This window comes from Thamnophis sirtalis, unplaced genomic scaffold (genome assembly GCF_051295495.1).
Source record: "Thamnophis sirtalis isolate CommonGarterSnake01/CBP01778 unplaced genomic scaffold, rThaSir2_p1.2 scaffold_11, whole genome shotgun sequence".
NCBI lineage: Eukaryota > Metazoa > Chordata > Lepidosauria > Squamata > Natricidae > Thamnophis > Thamnophis sirtalis.
Genome location: NW_028261391.1, coordinates 2,677,455 through 2,695,955, shown reverse-complemented (window position 1 = coordinate 2,695,955; position 18,501 = coordinate 2,677,455). Strand labels below are relative to the sequence as shown.

Genomic DNA, 18,501 nt, shown 5'->3' with positions numbered 1-18,501 from the left:
TTTGGGACTCAGTTGTCATAATTCAAGGACCACTGAAGGATAACTAAATGCTTAATGCTGAACGAAAAACCCAAAGCGCTGGATTTTTTTCCTAATTTGGGAGATCAGAACAGAAATGGAAAGGACTAGTTTATCCTTTGCACCGAAAGCTGGTTTTTAATGTTCTTTGAATAGCTTATTGTTCACTTTTCTAAAAGCTGCTGTTCAATTTTTAGCAGTTCCTGCTCTGGCAGTTCTTCCCCTCTCATTCCTGTGAGTTCTTCCTTGTGTGCTATTTTTACACTTCAAAGGTGAGGGTGGAGAGTTACTCCCATGTACACACCTGTCCGTGAGACGCACTGGGACTAGTGAGCAGAATAAAAATGCCTTATTATTACATTTCTGTGCCACCCAGCTGCTATTGATCTATTTTCACTTTCTTGTTCATCGTCTATTTTACTGCGCAATTATCCTCCTCCTGTTTCATTTGCACTCTTTTTTTTCATTCCTTTCTTTTTTATTGTTGTGTGGGAAGCCCACCCACCCCTCGTTTGAAGAATGAAACATTTTGGGAAGTATTTAAAAAAGGCAGAATAAAGGAGAAGTGGAGAAACAAGTTTCTAAAGGCAGAAAGCAGCTTCCAAGTCTTTCTTAATAGCTTACAGCAGATGCCAGCACTTAAAAGAGCTCATTGAAAGGGGAAGGCAAGTATCCAGATAGCTTTATTCATAAGCCAAGCAAATACTGCAGGCAGAAATCCATTCAAGGCGGGATATTTTGAAACTTCCTGCAGCAAAGTTTGACCGCTAACAAAAGTAGAGCGATAGGATTAGAAGCAGCTCCTCGGCACTCAAGATCCAATCCAGGATGAATGCCATTCTCTCCTGTGGGAAGTTATCACCCAGCCCTCTCCCAGAAAAATGAAATATCCTAGGAAATATTGAAAAGGCAGAATATTTCTCTGGGTGTGAAAAGAAAGAAACACGTTTTAAAAGACAGAATAGTTGCCTGTAGCTTCCTGCCCATCCCCACTGTTAATGGGCCATTAAGAAGGCCAAGCTAGTCCACTTTACATAATAAAGACTTCTCCACTTCAGCTCCAGGGGGGATGGGATTAAAGCATGATAATATTGGCCCTTTGCTCAACTGACCACATGGCATCTGAGAACTCAACCAAACCTGGATTCAAAACGCAGCCTATAGAGTTGCCCCCGCAAGGCCCCATGGGAGTCTTGACAACCAATCAGAATACATTTCTTACACAGGAAGAGGAAACAGAGAGGTGGGACTGAACAGGTTATAAAAGCCTAGCAAGCCCCTCCCTCAACCCCTTCTCTTCTTCTCCACCTACATTGAAGCATGTGATCACCTTTTCTGTTCAGGGCTCAAGCCACGTGGTCCTGTCCACCATTAAACCATCTTTCCAAGCAGCCTCCATGTCTCCAGTGTCTTTTCCCCCACTTGGAACCCAGAAGGACATATCTTTCATCAAGCCACAATGGGAATTGCGTCACAGAAACTTATAAATATCCATCCACTCATTCAACCTCAGAACCACATGCTGTTGTTGGTTCTGTTCATCATTAAATCTCCTTCCCAATCGTCTTCTGCATTCTTTCCAGCGTCTCTCTCTCTCTCTCCCAACTTGGAACTGACCTGGACAGATTTTCCTTCCAACAGTTGTAAGATGCCCTGGAGTAGCCCCACAGCGAGACAGGCATCCCATAAAATTAACCCATACATAAACAATAAATAAAATAAACCTTGCAATCATACAACTCCCAGCATCTCACAAGATAATAAAAACAGCCTTGTAAAAGATCAAGACAGCAAAACTTAATTGAATATGTCCTCACTTCTCCTTGAATCTAATTAGGAGTTTACTTGAATTATTCCCAAGGGTTAAGTGTCTTTTTAGATAACTCAAGTCAGTCTCAGCTGGCTGGATTTGAAACCGAAGTAGCATAAAAACATGTTTTATTTTCTTATTGCTGGCCATTCTCCCCATATGGCATTCAAAGCACCTCCAATTATAAAAAACCAAAAATGTATATAAAATTTCAACTAAACCAACATTTACAATTCCACCCTTTAAGCAACATTTATCTCCCCCGCTCTCCTAATTTTGGGGAAATGTTAATCAACTATCAGTTTGCAGAATTTTCCAATAATCTGATCATTTTTATCCTGCCTTTATTTCTTTACAATTACAGGCAGTACTCTGTGGGAAGTTATCATCCAGCCCTCTCCCAGAAAAAATGAAATATCCTAGGAAATATTGAAAAGGCAGAATATTTCTCTGGATGTGAAAAGAAACATGCTTTAAAAGACAGAATAGTTGCCTGTAGCTTCCTGCCCATCCACACTTTGTCAATAGGCCATTGAGAAGGCCAGGCTAGCCCACTTTACATAATAAAGACTTCTCCACTGCAGCTGTAGGAGGAAGGGATATTACTCAACTCTCCACATGGCATCTGAGAACTCATCTATACCTGGACTCATCACAGCCTAGAGAGTAGCCCCCTGCATGGCCCCATGGGAGTCTGACAACCAATCAGAATACATTTCTTACACAGGAACAGGAAACAGAGAGGTGGGACTGAACGGTATAAAAAGCCTAGCAAGCCCCTCCCTCAGCCCTTCTCTTCTTCTCCACCAACATTGAGGCATGTGATCACCTTTTCTGTTCAGGGCTCAAGCCATGTGGCCCTGTCCAACAATAAACCATCTTTCCAAGCAGCCTCCATGTCTCCAGTGTCTTTTCCCCCACTGAACCCAGGACATTTCTTTCAACAACTCGATTTACAACAGTCCATTTAGTGACAGTTCAAAGTTACAACATCACTTTAAAAAGGGAGTTAGGACCGTTGTTCACACTTACAACTGTTGTAGCATCCCTCCCAGGGTCGTCATGAGATCAAAATCCAGCCTCTTGGCAATGGATTCATATTTATGACGGTTGTAGTGTCCTGGGATTATGTGATTCCCCCTTTGCAACCTTCTGACGAGCAAAGCTAATGGGGAAGCCAGATTCATTTACATTTTGCTGAGTTCACAACTGCTGTGATTAATTGGTGACAAGAAAGGTCGTAAAATGGGGTGAAAAGCCACTTGTCTCGCTTAGCAACCTAAATTTTGTGCTCGTTGTGGTCGTTAAAAGTCGAGGACTGCCTGTAACTCAAGGCAACAAACACGCATAACACACCTCCTCCTAGTTTCTTATTAGGGTACTTCAGCTGACTGCAGTTCTGCAGTTCGGCTGTTCAAATCTCACCGGCTCAGGGTTGACTCAGCCTTCCATCCTTCCGAGGTGGGTAAAATGAGGACCCGGATTGTTGGGGGCAATATGCTGACTCTGTAAACCGCTTAGAGAGGGCTGAAAGCCCTAGGAAGCGGTAGATAAGTCTAACTGCTATTATTGCACTACATTACATGAATTGCAATCCTATCCAATTCTTATTTCCTCCAATTCAACTTTTTTCTATTAGTGTTGTATGTCAGTCTGTAGATGCCACATAGATCAATAAAACGTTAGCTTTGCAGATGTTTTCACGTGCAAAACATCTGCATCTTTCCAACACACACACACACACACACACAAACACACAAAAACCCCTCCCACTATATACACGGGTCAGTCAAGGGCAGAAAACCAGACCGGAAGAGCCGGCAAAGCCTATCGGGTGTTGAAGTCCCTCCGAACGCGAGCCAGGCGACGTACGCATGCGCGCCGGCCCATGCGCGGCGGCGGCCGAAGTAGGCGTGGCGCGAGGGCCGGAAGCTGCCCCGGGGCATGCCGGGAGTTGTAGTCCCTGGCGGTGACGGAGCGGCGGGGCGAGGAAACGGGAGGCGGCGCCGGGCAGAGGCTTCCCGCGATGGCAGCGGGCGGAGGCCTCGGACTGGGTGTCTCTCGGGCGGGCGGAGAGAGCGGGGGTCCCTGAGAGACGCCTCCCTGCCTCCGGGGATGGAGGTCGGAGAGCAGGAGGAGCGCAGGTGGGCGCTGCGCGGTTGTGGGGGGAGGGGAGTCGTGGGGCGGGGTCGCTGAGTTTGGGGGGGAGGGGCTAAGGGGAAGGGGGGGGCTAAGGGAAGGGGGACTCATGGGGGGGTGACATGGGGGAGGGGTTACAGTCATGGGGGGAGGCAAGGGAGGGGTAAACTCATGGGGGGGGTCCTTGAGGCTAGAATACAGGCAGTCCTCGACTTACAACCACTCGTTTAGTGACCGTCCGAGGTTGCAACGGGCACTGACCAAAGGGACTTAGGACTGTGTTTCATGCGTACGACCGACGGAAGGGACGTAGGTTGATGTCTTGTGCTTACGACCGAGGAGAGGGACTTAGGGCCGTGTTTCTCACTTATGACTAACACAGGGGACTTAGCGTGGCGTTTCGAGCTTACGACCGATAAAGGGGACTTACGGTCATGTTTCTCACTTACGGCCAAGAAAATGGACTTAGAGCCAGGTTTCATGCTTACCACCGATGAAAGGGGCTTAGGGTCGTGTTTCCCACTTACGACCAATGCAAGGGACTTATGGTGGTGTTTCAATGAAAATGACAGGGCTGTGTTTCTCACGTACGACCAATGAAGTGGGCTTAGAGTCGTGTTTCAGGCTTACGATCGATGAAATGGACTTGTGATGGTGTTTCATGCTTACGACAGATGAAAGGGACTTAGGGCCGTGTTTCTCACTTATGACCAACACAAGGGACTTGTGATGGTGTTTCATGCTTACAACTGATGAAAGAAACTTAGGGCCATGTTTCTCACTGACAACCAACAAAATGGACAGGGTTGTGTTTCACGCTTACAACCGATGAAAGGGACTAAGGGCCGTGTTTCTCACGATCAACAAAAGGGACTTAGGGTTGTCTTAACGATTGCACATGATTCACTTAAGAACCACATCACTTAATAGTGCAAGTTTCTGTCCCAAATGCTGTCGTAAGTTGAGGACTATCCCTGCAGCTCTGAGCAGTAACTGTGCAAAAATGAAACGCCTTCCACCATAACAATTGTTAGCAAGGAAGAGACATGGCAACAGATTAAACACAGAGTAGGACTATCCAGTTATGAATGCGAATTTAACTCTCTCTACAGGTAGTCCTTGGATTACAATGTTGTGTTATATTAATAACAGAGTTAGGAAGGGACCTTGGAGGTCTTCTAGTCCATCCCTCTGTTCAAGGCAGGCGTCCTTATAAGCAACCCGTTTGAACGGTTCTCAGGTTTATTATTTGAAAACAAATGATTGATTTGTAGAAAGAATGTATATATAGAGAGAGTTAGATAGTGGTTATGTTTATTTGTAAGGGAATAGAATCATTCCATCGTTCTGTCGTATGGCTGGAAGGGACCCTGGAGGTCTTCTAGTCCAACCCTCTGCTCAGGCAGAAAACATTAAACTACTTCAGATAAACGGGTGTCCAATCTCTTCTTAAAAACTTCCAGTGTTGGAGCATTCACAACTTCTGGTGGCAAGTAGTTCCATTGGTTAATTGTAGGATAATGGTAGATAGGTATGAAAGGAAGGAAGGAAGGAAGGATGGAAGGAAGGAAGGATGGATAATGGTAGGTAAGAAGGAAGGAAGGATAATGGTAGGTAGGTAGGAAAGGAAGGAAGGAAGGGAGGAAGGATAATGGTAGATAGGTATGAAAGGAAGGAAGGAATGATGGAAGGAAGGAAGGATGGATAGGTAAGAAGGAAGGATGGATAATGGCAGGTAAGAAGGAAGGAAGGATAATGGTAGGTAGGTAGGAAAGGAAGGATGGAAGGAAGGAAGGAAGGAAGGAAGGATAATGGTAGATAGGTATGAAAGGAAGGAAGGAAGGATGGAAGGAAGGAAGGATGGAAGGAAGGATGGATAATGGTAGGTAAGAAGGAAGGAAGGATAATGGTAGGTAGGTAGGAAAGGAAGGAAGGAAGGGAGGAAGGATAATGGTAGATAGGTATGAAAGGAAGGAAGGAATGATGGAAGGAAGGAAGGATGGATAGGTAAGAAGGAAGGATGGATAATGGCAGGTAAGAAGGAAGGAAGGATAATGGTAGGTAGGTAGGAAAGGAAGGAAGGAAGGGAGGAAGGATAATGGTAGATAGGTATGAAAGGAAGGAAGGAATGATGGAAGGAAGGAAGGATGGAAGGAAGGAAGGAAAGGAAGGAAGGAATGATGGAAGGAAGGAAGGATAATGGTAGGTAAGAAGGAAGGAAGGATAATGGTAGGTAGGTAGGAAAGGAAGGAAGGAAGGGAGGAAGGATAATGGTAGATAGGTAGGAAAGGAAGGAAGGAATGATGGAAGGAAGGAAGGATGGATAATGGCAGGTAAGAAGGAAGGAAGGATAATGGTAGGTAGGTAGGAAAGGAAGGATGGAAGAAAGGAAGGAAGGATAATGGTAGATAGGTATGAAAGGAAGGAAGGAATGATGGAAGGAAGGAAGGATGGATAATAGGTAAGAAGGAAGGATGGATAATGGCAGGTACGTACGAAAGGAAGGAAGGTAGGAAGGAAGGATAATTGGTAGGTAGGAAGGAAAGAAGGATAATGGTAGGTAGGGAAGGAACGAAGATTGGTTGGCAGTAGATCCTTTGTTATTCTGGAGGCTGGATTAATCATACGTCTGTGTGTAAATAACACACCCATTTTCTAATTTGCATCTGAATGCCATGGCACGACATGCGCTACTGGAAACAGCAGCAGATTAAACCCTTTGGCCTCCAAAGCAGCCAAAATCTTCAATGTGCTCGGATGAGGCAGTGCGTCCCAAGCGGTGCGGCATTTCTCACAACAAATTCTCAGACCAATATGGGCAATCCTCAGCTGACGTTACAACTATTCGTTTAGCGACCGAAACTACCATTTCTCACTCAGTGGCTGTTTCATTTGATGGAGTGACACCAGGACAACGTTCAAACGTCTAAGATGAGGGGCTCGGCCTGTTTTCCAAAGCGCCTGAAGGCAGAAGAAGAAACAATGGGTGGAAACTAATCCAGGAGAGAAGCAACCGGGAATTAAGGAGGAATTTCCTGACAGGGAGAACAATTAACCACTGGAACAGCTGGCCACCAAAAGTTGTGGGTGCTTCATCACTGGAGATAATTAAGAAGACACTGGACAGTCACTTGTGTGAAACGGTATAGGCTCTCCTGCTTGAGCAGGGGGCTGGACTAGAAGACCTCCAAGGTCCCCTCCAACTCTGTTATTCTGTTAACAGTTGGAGGGATTGAGTCTGTCTAGTTTAATGAAAATAAGGACTAGGGGAGACATGATAGCAGTCTTCCAATATCCCAGACGGGTTGGAGAAACCTCCGTCCTCTCCCATCAGTTTAGGGTCATTGTAGAAGTGATGGCTAACTTTTTTTGGTGCCGAGGGCCAAATGTGCGTGCGAAACCCCAAAAATGCAATTTGAGCATCCCCGCCCCCCGTGCATGCATCCCACTCCCATATGCAGAGTGGAACTGAGCTGGCCCGATGGCTTGCGTGCCCACAGAAGGAGCTCTGCGTGCCATCGGTTTGCCATCACAGACCTATAGCCAGTAATATATCCACCCATAATATGTCCATTCTGCCACGTATGATTCTGGGCATTCGACAGGAATCTCTTCCCCGGGGACAACTCTGGGTTTAAAGTCCATGTCCTTCAAGCCTTTCTGGTAACCAGGAAACACGAACACACAGAAACGAAACGCACAATCTTGCAGGTGTGGCCCAGCCACTAAGTCTCTCCCCCCCCCCCTTTTGCAAATGCAATACAATAAAATAGCAGAGTTGGAAGGGACCTTGGAGGTCTTCTAGTCCAACCCCCTATATTGTTTCAGACAAATGGGTATCCAACATCTTCTTAAAGGCTTCCAGTGTTGGGGCATTCACAACTTCTGGAGGCAAATTCTGTTCCACTGGCTAATTGTTCTCACTGTCAGGAAATTTCTCCTCAGTTCTAAGTTGCTTCTCTCCTGGATTAGTTTCCACCCATTGCTTCTTGTTCTGTCCTCAGGTGCCTTGGAGAATAGCTTGACTCCCTCTTCTTTGTGGCAGCCCCTGAGAGATTGGAAGGCTGCTATCATGTCTCCCCTGGTCCTTCTTTTCATTAAATTACAATACAATACAATAGCAGAGTTGGAAGGGACCTTGGAGGTCTTCTAGTCCAACCCCCTGCCTAGGCAGGAAACTCTGTACCGTTTCAGACAAATGGCTATCCAACATCTTCTTAAAAACTTCCAGTGTTGGGGCTTTGGAGAAGAGAATGACTCCCTCTTCTTTGTGGCAGCCCCTGAGATATTGGAAGATGCTATCCTGTCTCCCCTGGTCCTTCTTTTCATTAAACTAGACATACCCAGTTCCTGCAACCGTTCTTCGTATGTTTTAGTCTCCAGTCCCCTAATCCTCTTTCTTGCTCTTCTCTGCACTCTAGAAATGCAGATTCAGGATCTCCCAAAGGTTGTTTTTTTCCCCCCAAGAGGCAACCGGATTTTCTGTTTTTTTTCTTTGAAGAGGTTTCGCTTCTCATCCAAGAAACTCCTTCGATTCTCTCTCTTCCGTTCTCACCAACTGAAGAAGCTTCTTGGATAAGAAGTGAAACCTTTTCAAAGAAAAACCAGAAAGTCCAGCTCCCTTTGGGACAACCACGACCTGGAAAAGTGTGAGGTCCATGGTAGACAGTTTTAAGATTGAAGATATGGGGAGGAGGAAGTAGGAGTAGGAGGAAGGGAAGGGAAGGCGAGGAGGAAAGAAGGAAGAGGTTAAGGAGGGTAGAAGCGAGAGAAAGAGAAGGAGAGAGGGTAGGAGGAACTAACAACCGAACCAGGTAGAGCATTCTAGGCATCGACCACTCTGTGGCTGAAGTCGTATTTTCTGCAATCGAATTTGGAGCCGTTTCCCTTGAGTTTGCATCTATTGTTTGCCCGTGTGTTATTGCGGTTTAAGCTGAAGATGTCGTTGACAGGTAGGACGTTATAGCAGACAATTTTGTGTCCTAAGCTTAGCTCAAACCTTAGTTGGTGAAGTTCCAGGTTGTCCAGGCCTAAAATTTCACGCCTGGTGGCATCAGGTATTTTATTGTGAGCAGAGGAATTAAGTACTCTTCTTGTGAAATATCTCCGTATTAGTGCAGTGTTTCCCAACCTTGGCCGCTTGAAGATGTCTGGACTTCAACTCCCAGAATTCCCCAGCCAGCTGGCTGGGGAATTCTGGGAGTTGAAGTCCAGACATCTTCAAGCGGCCAAGGTTGGGAAACACTGTATTATAGTGTCATCCAGGTGATAATTAGCCCAAAGGTGATTTTTTTTCCCCCCAAGAGGCAACTGGACTTTCTGGTTTTCTTTTGAAGACGTTTCGCTTCTCCTCCAAGAAGCTTCTTCAGCTCTCTGGATGTGTCTTTGGATATTCACTAAACAAACTTTTTGCAAGTTGAGTACGAATTGTACTTCTGCCTTCTAGGAAATCCTCTTGACTCAGCCTTCTTAAATGACCTGAAGAAAGGGGAAGGGTGTCTTGGTAGTGAAAAAAAAATGTTTTATTTTTAGAGCTTAAAGCCTTCTCTTAAAAGAGATAAATATTGCGGAACTATTGGGTGGATTTCATCCTGCACAATTCCAGATTTTACCGAGGAGAGGTCGATCCGGCGGATCACTTTGGATTGTTTTCTGCAGATAAAATAATTTGCATTAGTGTTTTTTTTTTGACATATTCAGAGTCGGATGCTATCAGGATAGTTGGAGGCTTTAAAACAGCGGGTGTCCATCAATCCATCAGAATAGAATAGGATGCTACAACAGTCGTAAGTGTGGAACATGGTTATAAGTGACTGTTTTCAGTGTCGTCATAACTTCAAACGGTCGGTAAATGAATGGTTGCAAGTCAAGATTGTAATTAGGTTGAATTCACTGCTGATTGTGAGTGTCAGGATGTATAGATAGTCCTCAACTTACACCAGTCCATTAAGTGACAGCTCAAAGTTACAACAGCACTGAAAAAATGTGGTTTATCACCCTTTTTTACTCTTACGATTCCTGGTAGTATCCCCACGGTCATGTGATCAAAATGTGGGTGCTTGGCTGACTCAAATTTATGGGGGTTGCAGTGCCCCAGGGTCTAAATTTTGATCACATGGGGATCCTGCAATGGTCATAAGGCTTAAGAAGACAGGCTCAAGATACAGAAGGATCTTGACAAATTTGAACATTGGGCACTATCTAATAAAATGAAATTCAATGGTGAAAAGAGTCAGGTTCTACATTTAGGCAAGAAAAACGAAATGCACAGGTACAGCATAGATGGTACCTTGCTCAATAGTAGTAACTGTGAGGGGGATCTTGGAGTCCTAGTGGAGAACCATTTAAATAGGAGCCAGCCGTGTGCAGCAGCTGCCAAAAAAGCCAACACAGTTCTAGGCTGCATCAACAGAGGGAGAGAATCAAGATCAACTGAAGTCTTAATACCACCTTGTAAGGCTTTGGTAAGGCCACACTTGGAATACGGCATCCAGTTTTGGTCGCCACGATGTAGAAAAGATGTGGAGCCTCTGGAAAGAGTGCAGAGAAGAGCAACCAAGAGGATTAGGGGACTGGAGGCTAAAACATATGAAGAACGGTTGCAGGAACTGGGAATGTCTAGTTTAATGAAAAGAAGGACCAGGGGAGGCACGATAGCTGTCTTCCAATATCTCAGGGGTTGCCACAAAGAAGAGGGAGTCAAACTATTCTCCAAGGCATCTGAGGGTAGAACAAGAAGCAATGGGTGGAAACTAACCAAGGAGAGAAGCAACTTAGAACTGAGAAGAAATTTCCTGAGAGTGAGAACAATGAATCAGTGGAACAGAAATTGCCTCCAGAAGTTGTGGATGCCCCAACGCTGGAAGTCTTTAAGAAGATGTTGGATAGCCATTTGTCTGGAACGGTATAGGGTTTCCTGCCTAGGCAGGGGGTTGGACTAGAAGACCTCCAAGGTCCCTTCCAGCTCTGCTATTGTATTGTCTAAGTGTGAAAAATAGTCGTAAGTCATTTTTTTCAGCGCTGTTGTCACTAGATGAACTATTGTATATTGAGGATTACCTGATGATACATCAGCATTTCTGTTGAATGATCAAGGGCCCCTTTCCCAGGCTTCAATCATTTCCTCGGGCTGTTTTTGTCCCTGCTCGACCAACAATCTTAGTAGCTGCGAAATGGGAACGTACGACCTTGTTCCATTGCAGTGGGTTCTGTTTGCTGGATTGCTTTCCTAAGGGGATAATATCCCGCCTGGGCTTGCTGAGACTTGTCTCTGTGTTTCAGGAGAGAACATTGGACGTTGTTGGGGGACCTGAAGACTACGGTGGAAGGCTTGGTCTCCATCAATCACCCCAACGTCTGGTCTAAATATGGTGGCTTGGAGCGGCTCTGCAGGGACATGCACAGCATCCTCTATCACGGCCTCATCCTAGACAAGGTAGGGCTCTCTTAGTGGGAGGCTGTGCTTTGGGGGCAGGAAAGGAAACCGGATTTTGTTTTAGGAAGTGTTTGTTTGATTGTTTGAGTCCCGCCTGTATTATTTTTACAAATAACTCGAGGTGGCAAACATATCTAATAGCAATAGCAATAGCAGTAGACTTATATACCGCTTCGTAGGGCTTTCAGCCCTCTCTAAGCGGTTTACAGAGTCAGCATATTGCCCCCAACAATCTGGGTCCTCATTTTACCCACCTCGGAAGGATGGAAGGATGAGTCAACCCTGAGCCGGTGAGATTTGAACCGCTGAACTGCTGATCTAGCGGTAGCCTGCAGTGCTGCATTTAACCACTGCGCCACCTCGGCTCTAACATGCCTTCCTCCTCCTGTTTTCCCCACAACAACAACAACAACCCTGTGAGGTGGTGATGAAAGAAATGTCCTTCTTGGGTTGAGCTCCAAGTGGGGGAAAAGACACTGGAGACATGGAGGCTGCTTGGAAAGATGGTTTTAATGGTGGACAGGACCACATGGTTTGAGTCCTGAACAGAAAAGGGGATCACATGCTTTTTTCTCGTTTATATTCAGCAGCTGTGAAGCTGCTGGTTCTCTTCCTCTTCCCCCCCCCCCCCCCCCGCCTGGTTTGGGTTTCGGCCGCGAGTGGGAGGCCTCAGCGCTACCAAGGGGAAGAATTTGACCTCAGTTTCTCTCCCCCACCCACCCCCAGGTGCATTGCCAGAAGACGGACTACTGGCAGTTTGTGAAGGATGTGTATTGGCTGAGCCCCCAGGCGGCCCATCACGTGGACAAGGTGAGCGCCCCCCCCCCCGGGAATTCGGAGAGGGAAATCCGGGAGGGGCCCAGGAGGAGCAACCGAAGTGGGAGAACACCGAAGTGGCTTTGTTGGGGGTGGGAAAGATTGATTGATTAAGATTGAATTAACTGCTGGAGAGAATGGTTTTTCCGTGGATTAATTGTTCTCACTGTTAGGAGATTTCTCCTCCCTTCCTCCCTTCCTTCCTTCCTTCTTCTGTCTTTCTATTTCTTCCTTCCTTCCCTCCTACCATCTTCCTCCCTGCCTTCCTTCTCTTTCTTACTTTCTTTCTTTCCTTTCTTTCTTCTCCCTCCCTTCTCCGTCCTTTTTCCTTCCTTCTCTTTCTTTCTTTGTTTCCTTCCTTTCTTCCCTTTCTTTCTTCTCCCTCCTCCTCCTCCTTCCTCCCTCCCTCCCATCATCCATCCTTCCTTCCTACCATCTCCCTCCCTCCCTTCCTCCCTCTTTCTATTTCTTCCTCCCTTCCTTCCTTCCCTCCTACCATCTTCCTCCCTGCCTTCCTTCCTTCTCTTTCTTATTTTCTTTCCTTCTTTCCTTTCTTTCCTTCTTCTCCCTCCCTCCTCTTTCCTCTTTCCTTCCTTCTCTTTCTTTCTTTGTTTCCTTCCTTCCTTCCTTCCTTTCTTTCTTTCTTTCTTCTCCCTCCTCCTCCTTCCTCCCTCCCTCCCATCATCCATCCTTCCTTCCTACCATCTCCCTCCCTTCCTCCCTCCCTCCCTTCCTTCCTTCCTCTTTCTATTTCTTCCTTCCTTCCTTCCCTCCTACCATCTTCCTCCCTGCCTTCCTTCCTTCTCTTTCTTACTTTCTTTCCTTCCTTTCTTTCCTTTCTTTCTTTCTTTCTTTCTTTCTTCTCCCTCCTCCTCCTCCCTCCCTCCCATCATCCATCCTTCCTTCCTACCATCTCCCTCCCTCCCTCCCTTCCTCCCTCTTTCTATTTCTTCCTCCCTTCCTTCCTTCCCTCCTACCATCTTCTTCCCTGCCTTCCTTCCTTCTCTTTCTTACTTTCTTTCCTTCTTTCCTTCCTTCCTTTCTTTCTTTCTTTCTTTCTTCTCCCTCCTCCTCCTTCTTCCTCCCTCCCTCCCATCATCCATCCTTCCTTCCTACCATCACCCTCCCTCCCTTCTTTCCTTCTCCCTTTCTTTGTTTCTTTCCTTTCTTTCTTCTCCCTTCCTCTTACTCCTTGTTCTTCCTTCCTTCCTCCTTTTCACCCACACATCCATCCATCTTAAAGGAATTAAGATTGAAGATCCCAAAGAATCAACTGCAGAAGAAATAGTACTTCCACAGCAGAGGGGATGATCTGAAGCTTGTAAAAGGCAGAGAGATTACATCCATGTTATTAAGAGGTGCAGATTTCAACTCCCAGAATTCAACATCCCTGGCTGGCTGAGGAATTCTGGGGGTGCACAATGGCTTCCAATTTGCCAAGTTTGAGAAACGCTAGATTAAACTTTTCAGCTCTTCCATAGGGAGAGGGGCTGCCCCAAATTCACCCAGCTGATTTTATGCCTAAAATGGGACTAAAACTCACCATCTCCTGGCGATTGGCCCAACACCACCCAGCTGGCTTTCATGGCTGAGGTGGGACTGGAACTCACTGTCCCCTGGTGATTGGCCCAAAGTCACTTGGCCAGCATTCATGCCTAAAATGGGACTAGAATTCAGTGCCTTCAGATGATTGACCCAACATCACCCAGCTGGCTTCCATTCCTAAAATGGGACTAGAACTCACCGTCTCCTTGTGATTGGTCCAAAGTCACTCAATTGTCTCTCATTTGTACGGTGGGTCTAGAACTCACAGTCTCCTGGTGATTGGTCCAAATTCACTCAATTGTCTTTCATTTTTACGGTGGGTCTAGAACTCACAGTCTCCTGGTGATTGGTCCAGTCATCCAGCTGCCTCATACCTAAGGCGGGACTAGAACTCACTGTCAGCACCTCTCCATTAATTAATTAGGAAAGAAAGACCACAAGACTCCATGTGTGGAAATCAAGTGTACTTTTACTAATTAAAAATGATTAAAGGCATAGCGAAGCGAAGTCTGAATATTTAGGCGCGAAAGCGATTGATATATAGAATAGCCCATTCCCCACCCCCTTGGCATCACAGTTCCAGTCCAATCACAATTCTTCCAAGTGTCAGGTGTGAGATAACTTCAAAAGGCATCACGAAGATGGGATGTCGGTGCCGTTAGTCCTGGCGGGAAACTCCCACGCATGCGTAGTCCGATCAGCCGGTGAACTCCAGAACCTTCCTCCAGCACAATGAGTAACCCCTCCCAAATACCATGCCCTCCCTCGCCGTTTCATGGCAACCGAAGCAACAGCAAAGCAGAAGCTGACACTCCCAGTCTCCTAATGGTTAGTCCAAACTGGCCCTCCTTTCAATTGGCAGACGAGGAATTGAACTTGGCAATCGGTCTTTTTTTTTTGACTCGTTGGTTCCTCTTTTCTCTCAGGCTTTTTATTTGGGGGAGTGGGAGTGGGGGTTCCAGGGGTCAGGAGACCTAGAAAAGGCCATTCCACCACCAGGGATCCTCTATTCCAGTGTTTCTCAACCGCGGTGACTTTAAGTCCTGTGGACTTCAACTCCCAGAATTCTGGGAGCAGCTGGCTGGGGGATCCTGGGAGTTGAAGTCCACAGGACTTAAAGTCGCCAAGGTTGAGAAACACTGCTCTATTCCCCCTGATTTGGGCCTGGTTTTTCTCCAAACCTCCTTTTGCAGTTCATTCATCTCCATGAGAACGGGCAGCAAAATCCGGAGAGGACCAGCCAGCGAACGGTGGCCGAGCTCTGGCTTCAGCACAGCTTGCAATTCCACTGCCTTTCGGCTCAGCTGAAGCCTCTCCTGGAGAACAAGCCCTACATCAGGAAGTTCTACACAGGTGAGAGCAGACCGGCTGCTGCCCCCCCCCCGGCCCTCCCCCTCCCCCCGGTTCTCCCCCTGGTCCTCCGCCAGGCAGAAGTTGTGTTTCCTGTTTTGAGAAGCTGCCTTCTGTTCATCCTGTGGAGTAGAGAAGACTGGAATGGAGTATGAATGCAATTAAAAGCAGAATAGAATTTAGGATATAGAATAGAGTAGAAATAAAAAATAGAATAGAAAATAGAATAGAATAGAACAGATATTGGAATATAGAATAGAATAGATATTGGAAAATAGAATAGAATAGATAATGGAATATAGAATAGAACAGATATTGGAATATAGAATAGAATAGATATTGGAAAATAGAATAGAATAGATAATGGAATATAGAATAGAACAGATATTGGAATATAGAATAGAATAGATATTGGAAAATAGAATAGAATAGATAATGGAATATAGAATAGAATAGAATAGAATAGATATTGGAATATAGAATAAAATAGAGTAGATATTGGAATATAAAATAGACTAGAATAGATATTGGAAAATAGAATAGAATAGATATTGGAATATAGAATAGAATAGAGTAGATATTGGAATATAAAAGACTAGAATAGATATTGGAAAATAGAATAGAATAGACATTGGAATATAGAATAGAATAGATATTGGAATATAGAATAGAATAGATCAGATATTGGAACATAAAATAGAATAGAATAGAATAGATATTGGAAAATAGAATAGAATAGATATTGGAATATAGAATAGCATAGAATAGAATAGAATAGAATAGAATAGATATTGGAATATAGAATAGAATATCGTAGATATTGGAAAATAGAATATCGTAGATATTGGAATATAGAATAGAATATCGTAGATAGTGGAATATAGAATAGAATAGATATTGGAGTATAAAATAATAGATATTGGAATATAGAATGGAATAGAATAGAATAGAATAGATAATGGAATAGAGAAAAGAAAAGAAATAAGAAGAGAAGAGAATAGTGATGGTTAATCTTTTCAGCACCGAGTACTGAAACTGGAGCGCATGTGTGCGCAGGAGCACTGGAAGCCAGAAGAGAGCAGCTGACCAGTGCTCATGTGCGTGGCGGACAGCTGCTCTTCTGGGTTCCATCAGGCGCATGCGCGGCAGACAGCTGGCAACGGCACAGGTGCTGACAGAGAGGGCTCTGCGTGCCACCTCCCTTATGCTTGCCATAGGTTTGCCATCATGGGAGTAACAGAACACTTAACAACCATGTTACTCACTTAACAACCGCAGCAATTCACGTAACCACTGTGGCTGGAAAGTTCGTAAAACAGATCCAAACTCACTTAGCCGCTGCCTCACTTAGCAACAGACGTGTCGGCCTCAATTGCAGTCGTAAGTCGAGTCCACCCTGTAAGTGGGCTTTCCCTGCTCATCTTCCACTAGCTTTTATCTGCTGCTTTGTGCGAAATACCTCGGTGGCCATATGGAAAATGGATGTTCCCAGCTTTTGTTTTTTTAATCCCCAATCGCGTGCCTAACTGTTTTCCCACGCAAATATTTTGTGTGAGGTGTCCAGCCTTGGTAAGGTTAAGAGTGGTGGACTTCAACTCCCAGAATTCCCCAGGCAGACAGCCAGCCGTATCCGTTTCTTTTTCTTTTACCCCACTAAAGTGGGGAGATTGCAGAGGAAGGGATGACAAGAGAGGAAGCTATGCTGGCTGGGGGAATTCTGGGAGTTTGAAGTGTTAAAAGTTGTGAAGTTTGTAAAAGAAATTCCACCCTAGAAGAGAAGCGCGGGAGCAAAGGGACCATTCGAGCCTCCGTTTTTCTTACTCTTTTTTCCCCAGATTCAGCTTTCCTGCTGAGCGACGCCCACGTGACCGTCATGTTGCAGTGCCTGGAGGCTGTGGAGCAGAACAACCCTCGGCTGCTGGCTCAGATTGACGCCTCTATAGTGAGAAATCTCCTGCCTTTACTTCTTTTGGGGGGGGTTGTTTCTTTCTTTCTTTCTCTCTTTCTTTCTTGGTCCCTTTCATTTTTCTTTCTTTCCTTCCTTCCTTTCTTTCTGTTTCTTTCTTTCTTCTTTCTTTCCTTCCTTCCCCCCCTTTCTCTTTCACTTTCTGTTTCTTTTTCTTTCTATCTCCCTTCCTTCCTTCCATCCTTCCTTCCTTTTTCTCTTTCTTTCTTTCTTTCTTTCTTTCTTTCTTTCTTTCTTTCTTTCTTTCTCTCTCCCATCCATCCATCCTTTATCTTTTCTTTCTTTCTTTCTTTCTCTCTCTCTCTCTCTCGCTCTCTTTCTTTCTTTGCCCCTTTCATTTTTCTTTCTTTCCATCCTTCCTTCCTTCCTTCCTTCCTTTCTGTTTCTTTCTCCCTTTCTTCTTTCTTTTCTTCCTTTTTTTCTTCCTCCTTTTCTCTTTCACTGTTTCTTTTTCTTTCTATCTCTCTCCCTCCCTCCCTTCCTTCCTTCCTTCCAACCATCCTTTCTTCCTTTATCTCTTTCTTTCTTTCTTTCTTTCTTTCTTTCTTTCTTTCTCCCTTCCATCCATCCATCCTTCCTTTATCTCTTTCTTTCTTTCTCCCTTTCTTTCTCCCTTCCTTCCTTTCTTCCATCCTTCCTTCCTTCTTTTTTCTCTCTCCTTCTTTCTTTCTTTCTTTCTTTCTTTCTTTCTTTCTTTCTTTCTTTCTTCTTTGGGATTTTGGTCTTTTGGGGGGAGGGGTCTTCCTCCTTTTTTCAGTCCTCCTTTATATAGTGCCAGCGGGGTGGTGGTGGTGGTGGAGAGGGGAACTGGGCCACTGAGTGGCCTGTCAACTCATGCAAGTTGATCCCCATACACCAGTGTTTTTCAACCTTTTTTGTGCAAAGGCACACTTTTTTCATGAAAAAAATCACGAGGCACACCACCATTAGAAAATGTTAAAAAAAATTAACTCTGTGCCTATATTGACTATATATAAAGTAATTTTCCCACGGCACACCTTACACTATGTCACGGCACACTAGTGTGCCGCGGCACAGTGGTTGAAAAACACTGCCATACACTCCAACCAGCCACTCACACGGTCCAATTCCACCCAGGACACGGTGCTCTAGTGGGGACCCCCGCCCTACGTGGCTATTGCCTCAACAAAGATCCTTCTTTCAGTTTGCCAGGAAAGGAGAAGCCTCTGAGCCCAGGACGAAGAGCCTCACATCCCTCATGGGGCCCATCCCTCCCGCTCCTGCCGAAAGCGCGGCCCCTCGGTACCTCGGCTCCTTCTCGGGGCTTCCGTCCACCTGTGCCAGCAACCAAGGTAAGGGAGGTAAGCCACGAGCAGTGGGCGGGTTACGGGTTTTGCTTTTAAAAGTCTCTTTTCTGCTACTCAGTTGCTGCAACAGGGATGTCGCCGTTCGGTTTAAGCT

General features: G+C 45.4%; 1 protein-coding gene across 2 annotated transcripts in view; it reads left to right on the top strand.

The window, feature by feature from the left end:
* The first annotated feature begins 3,808 nt into the window (after nt 1-3,808).
* The window catches only part of RUBCN (rubicon autophagy regulator), a 71,657-nt gene continuing 56,964 nt past the window's right edge, over nt 3,809-18,501 (top strand). For both annotated transcript variants that reach the window (XM_087725040.1, XM_087725039.1), the window contains exons 1-6: nt 3,809-3,972; nt 11,249-11,402; nt 12,129-12,212; nt 14,957-15,116; nt 16,949-17,055; nt 18,245-18,401. In XM_087725040.1, the coding sequence (XP_087581166.1) occupies nt 3,944-3,972; nt 11,249-11,402; nt 12,129-12,212; nt 14,957-15,116; nt 16,949-17,055; nt 18,245-18,401 (691 nt within the window). In that variant the 5' untranslated portion in view covers nt 3,809-3,943. The remainder of the gene's footprint in view (nt 3,973-11,248; nt 11,403-12,128; nt 12,213-14,956; nt 15,117-16,948; nt 17,056-18,244; nt 18,402-18,501) is intronic.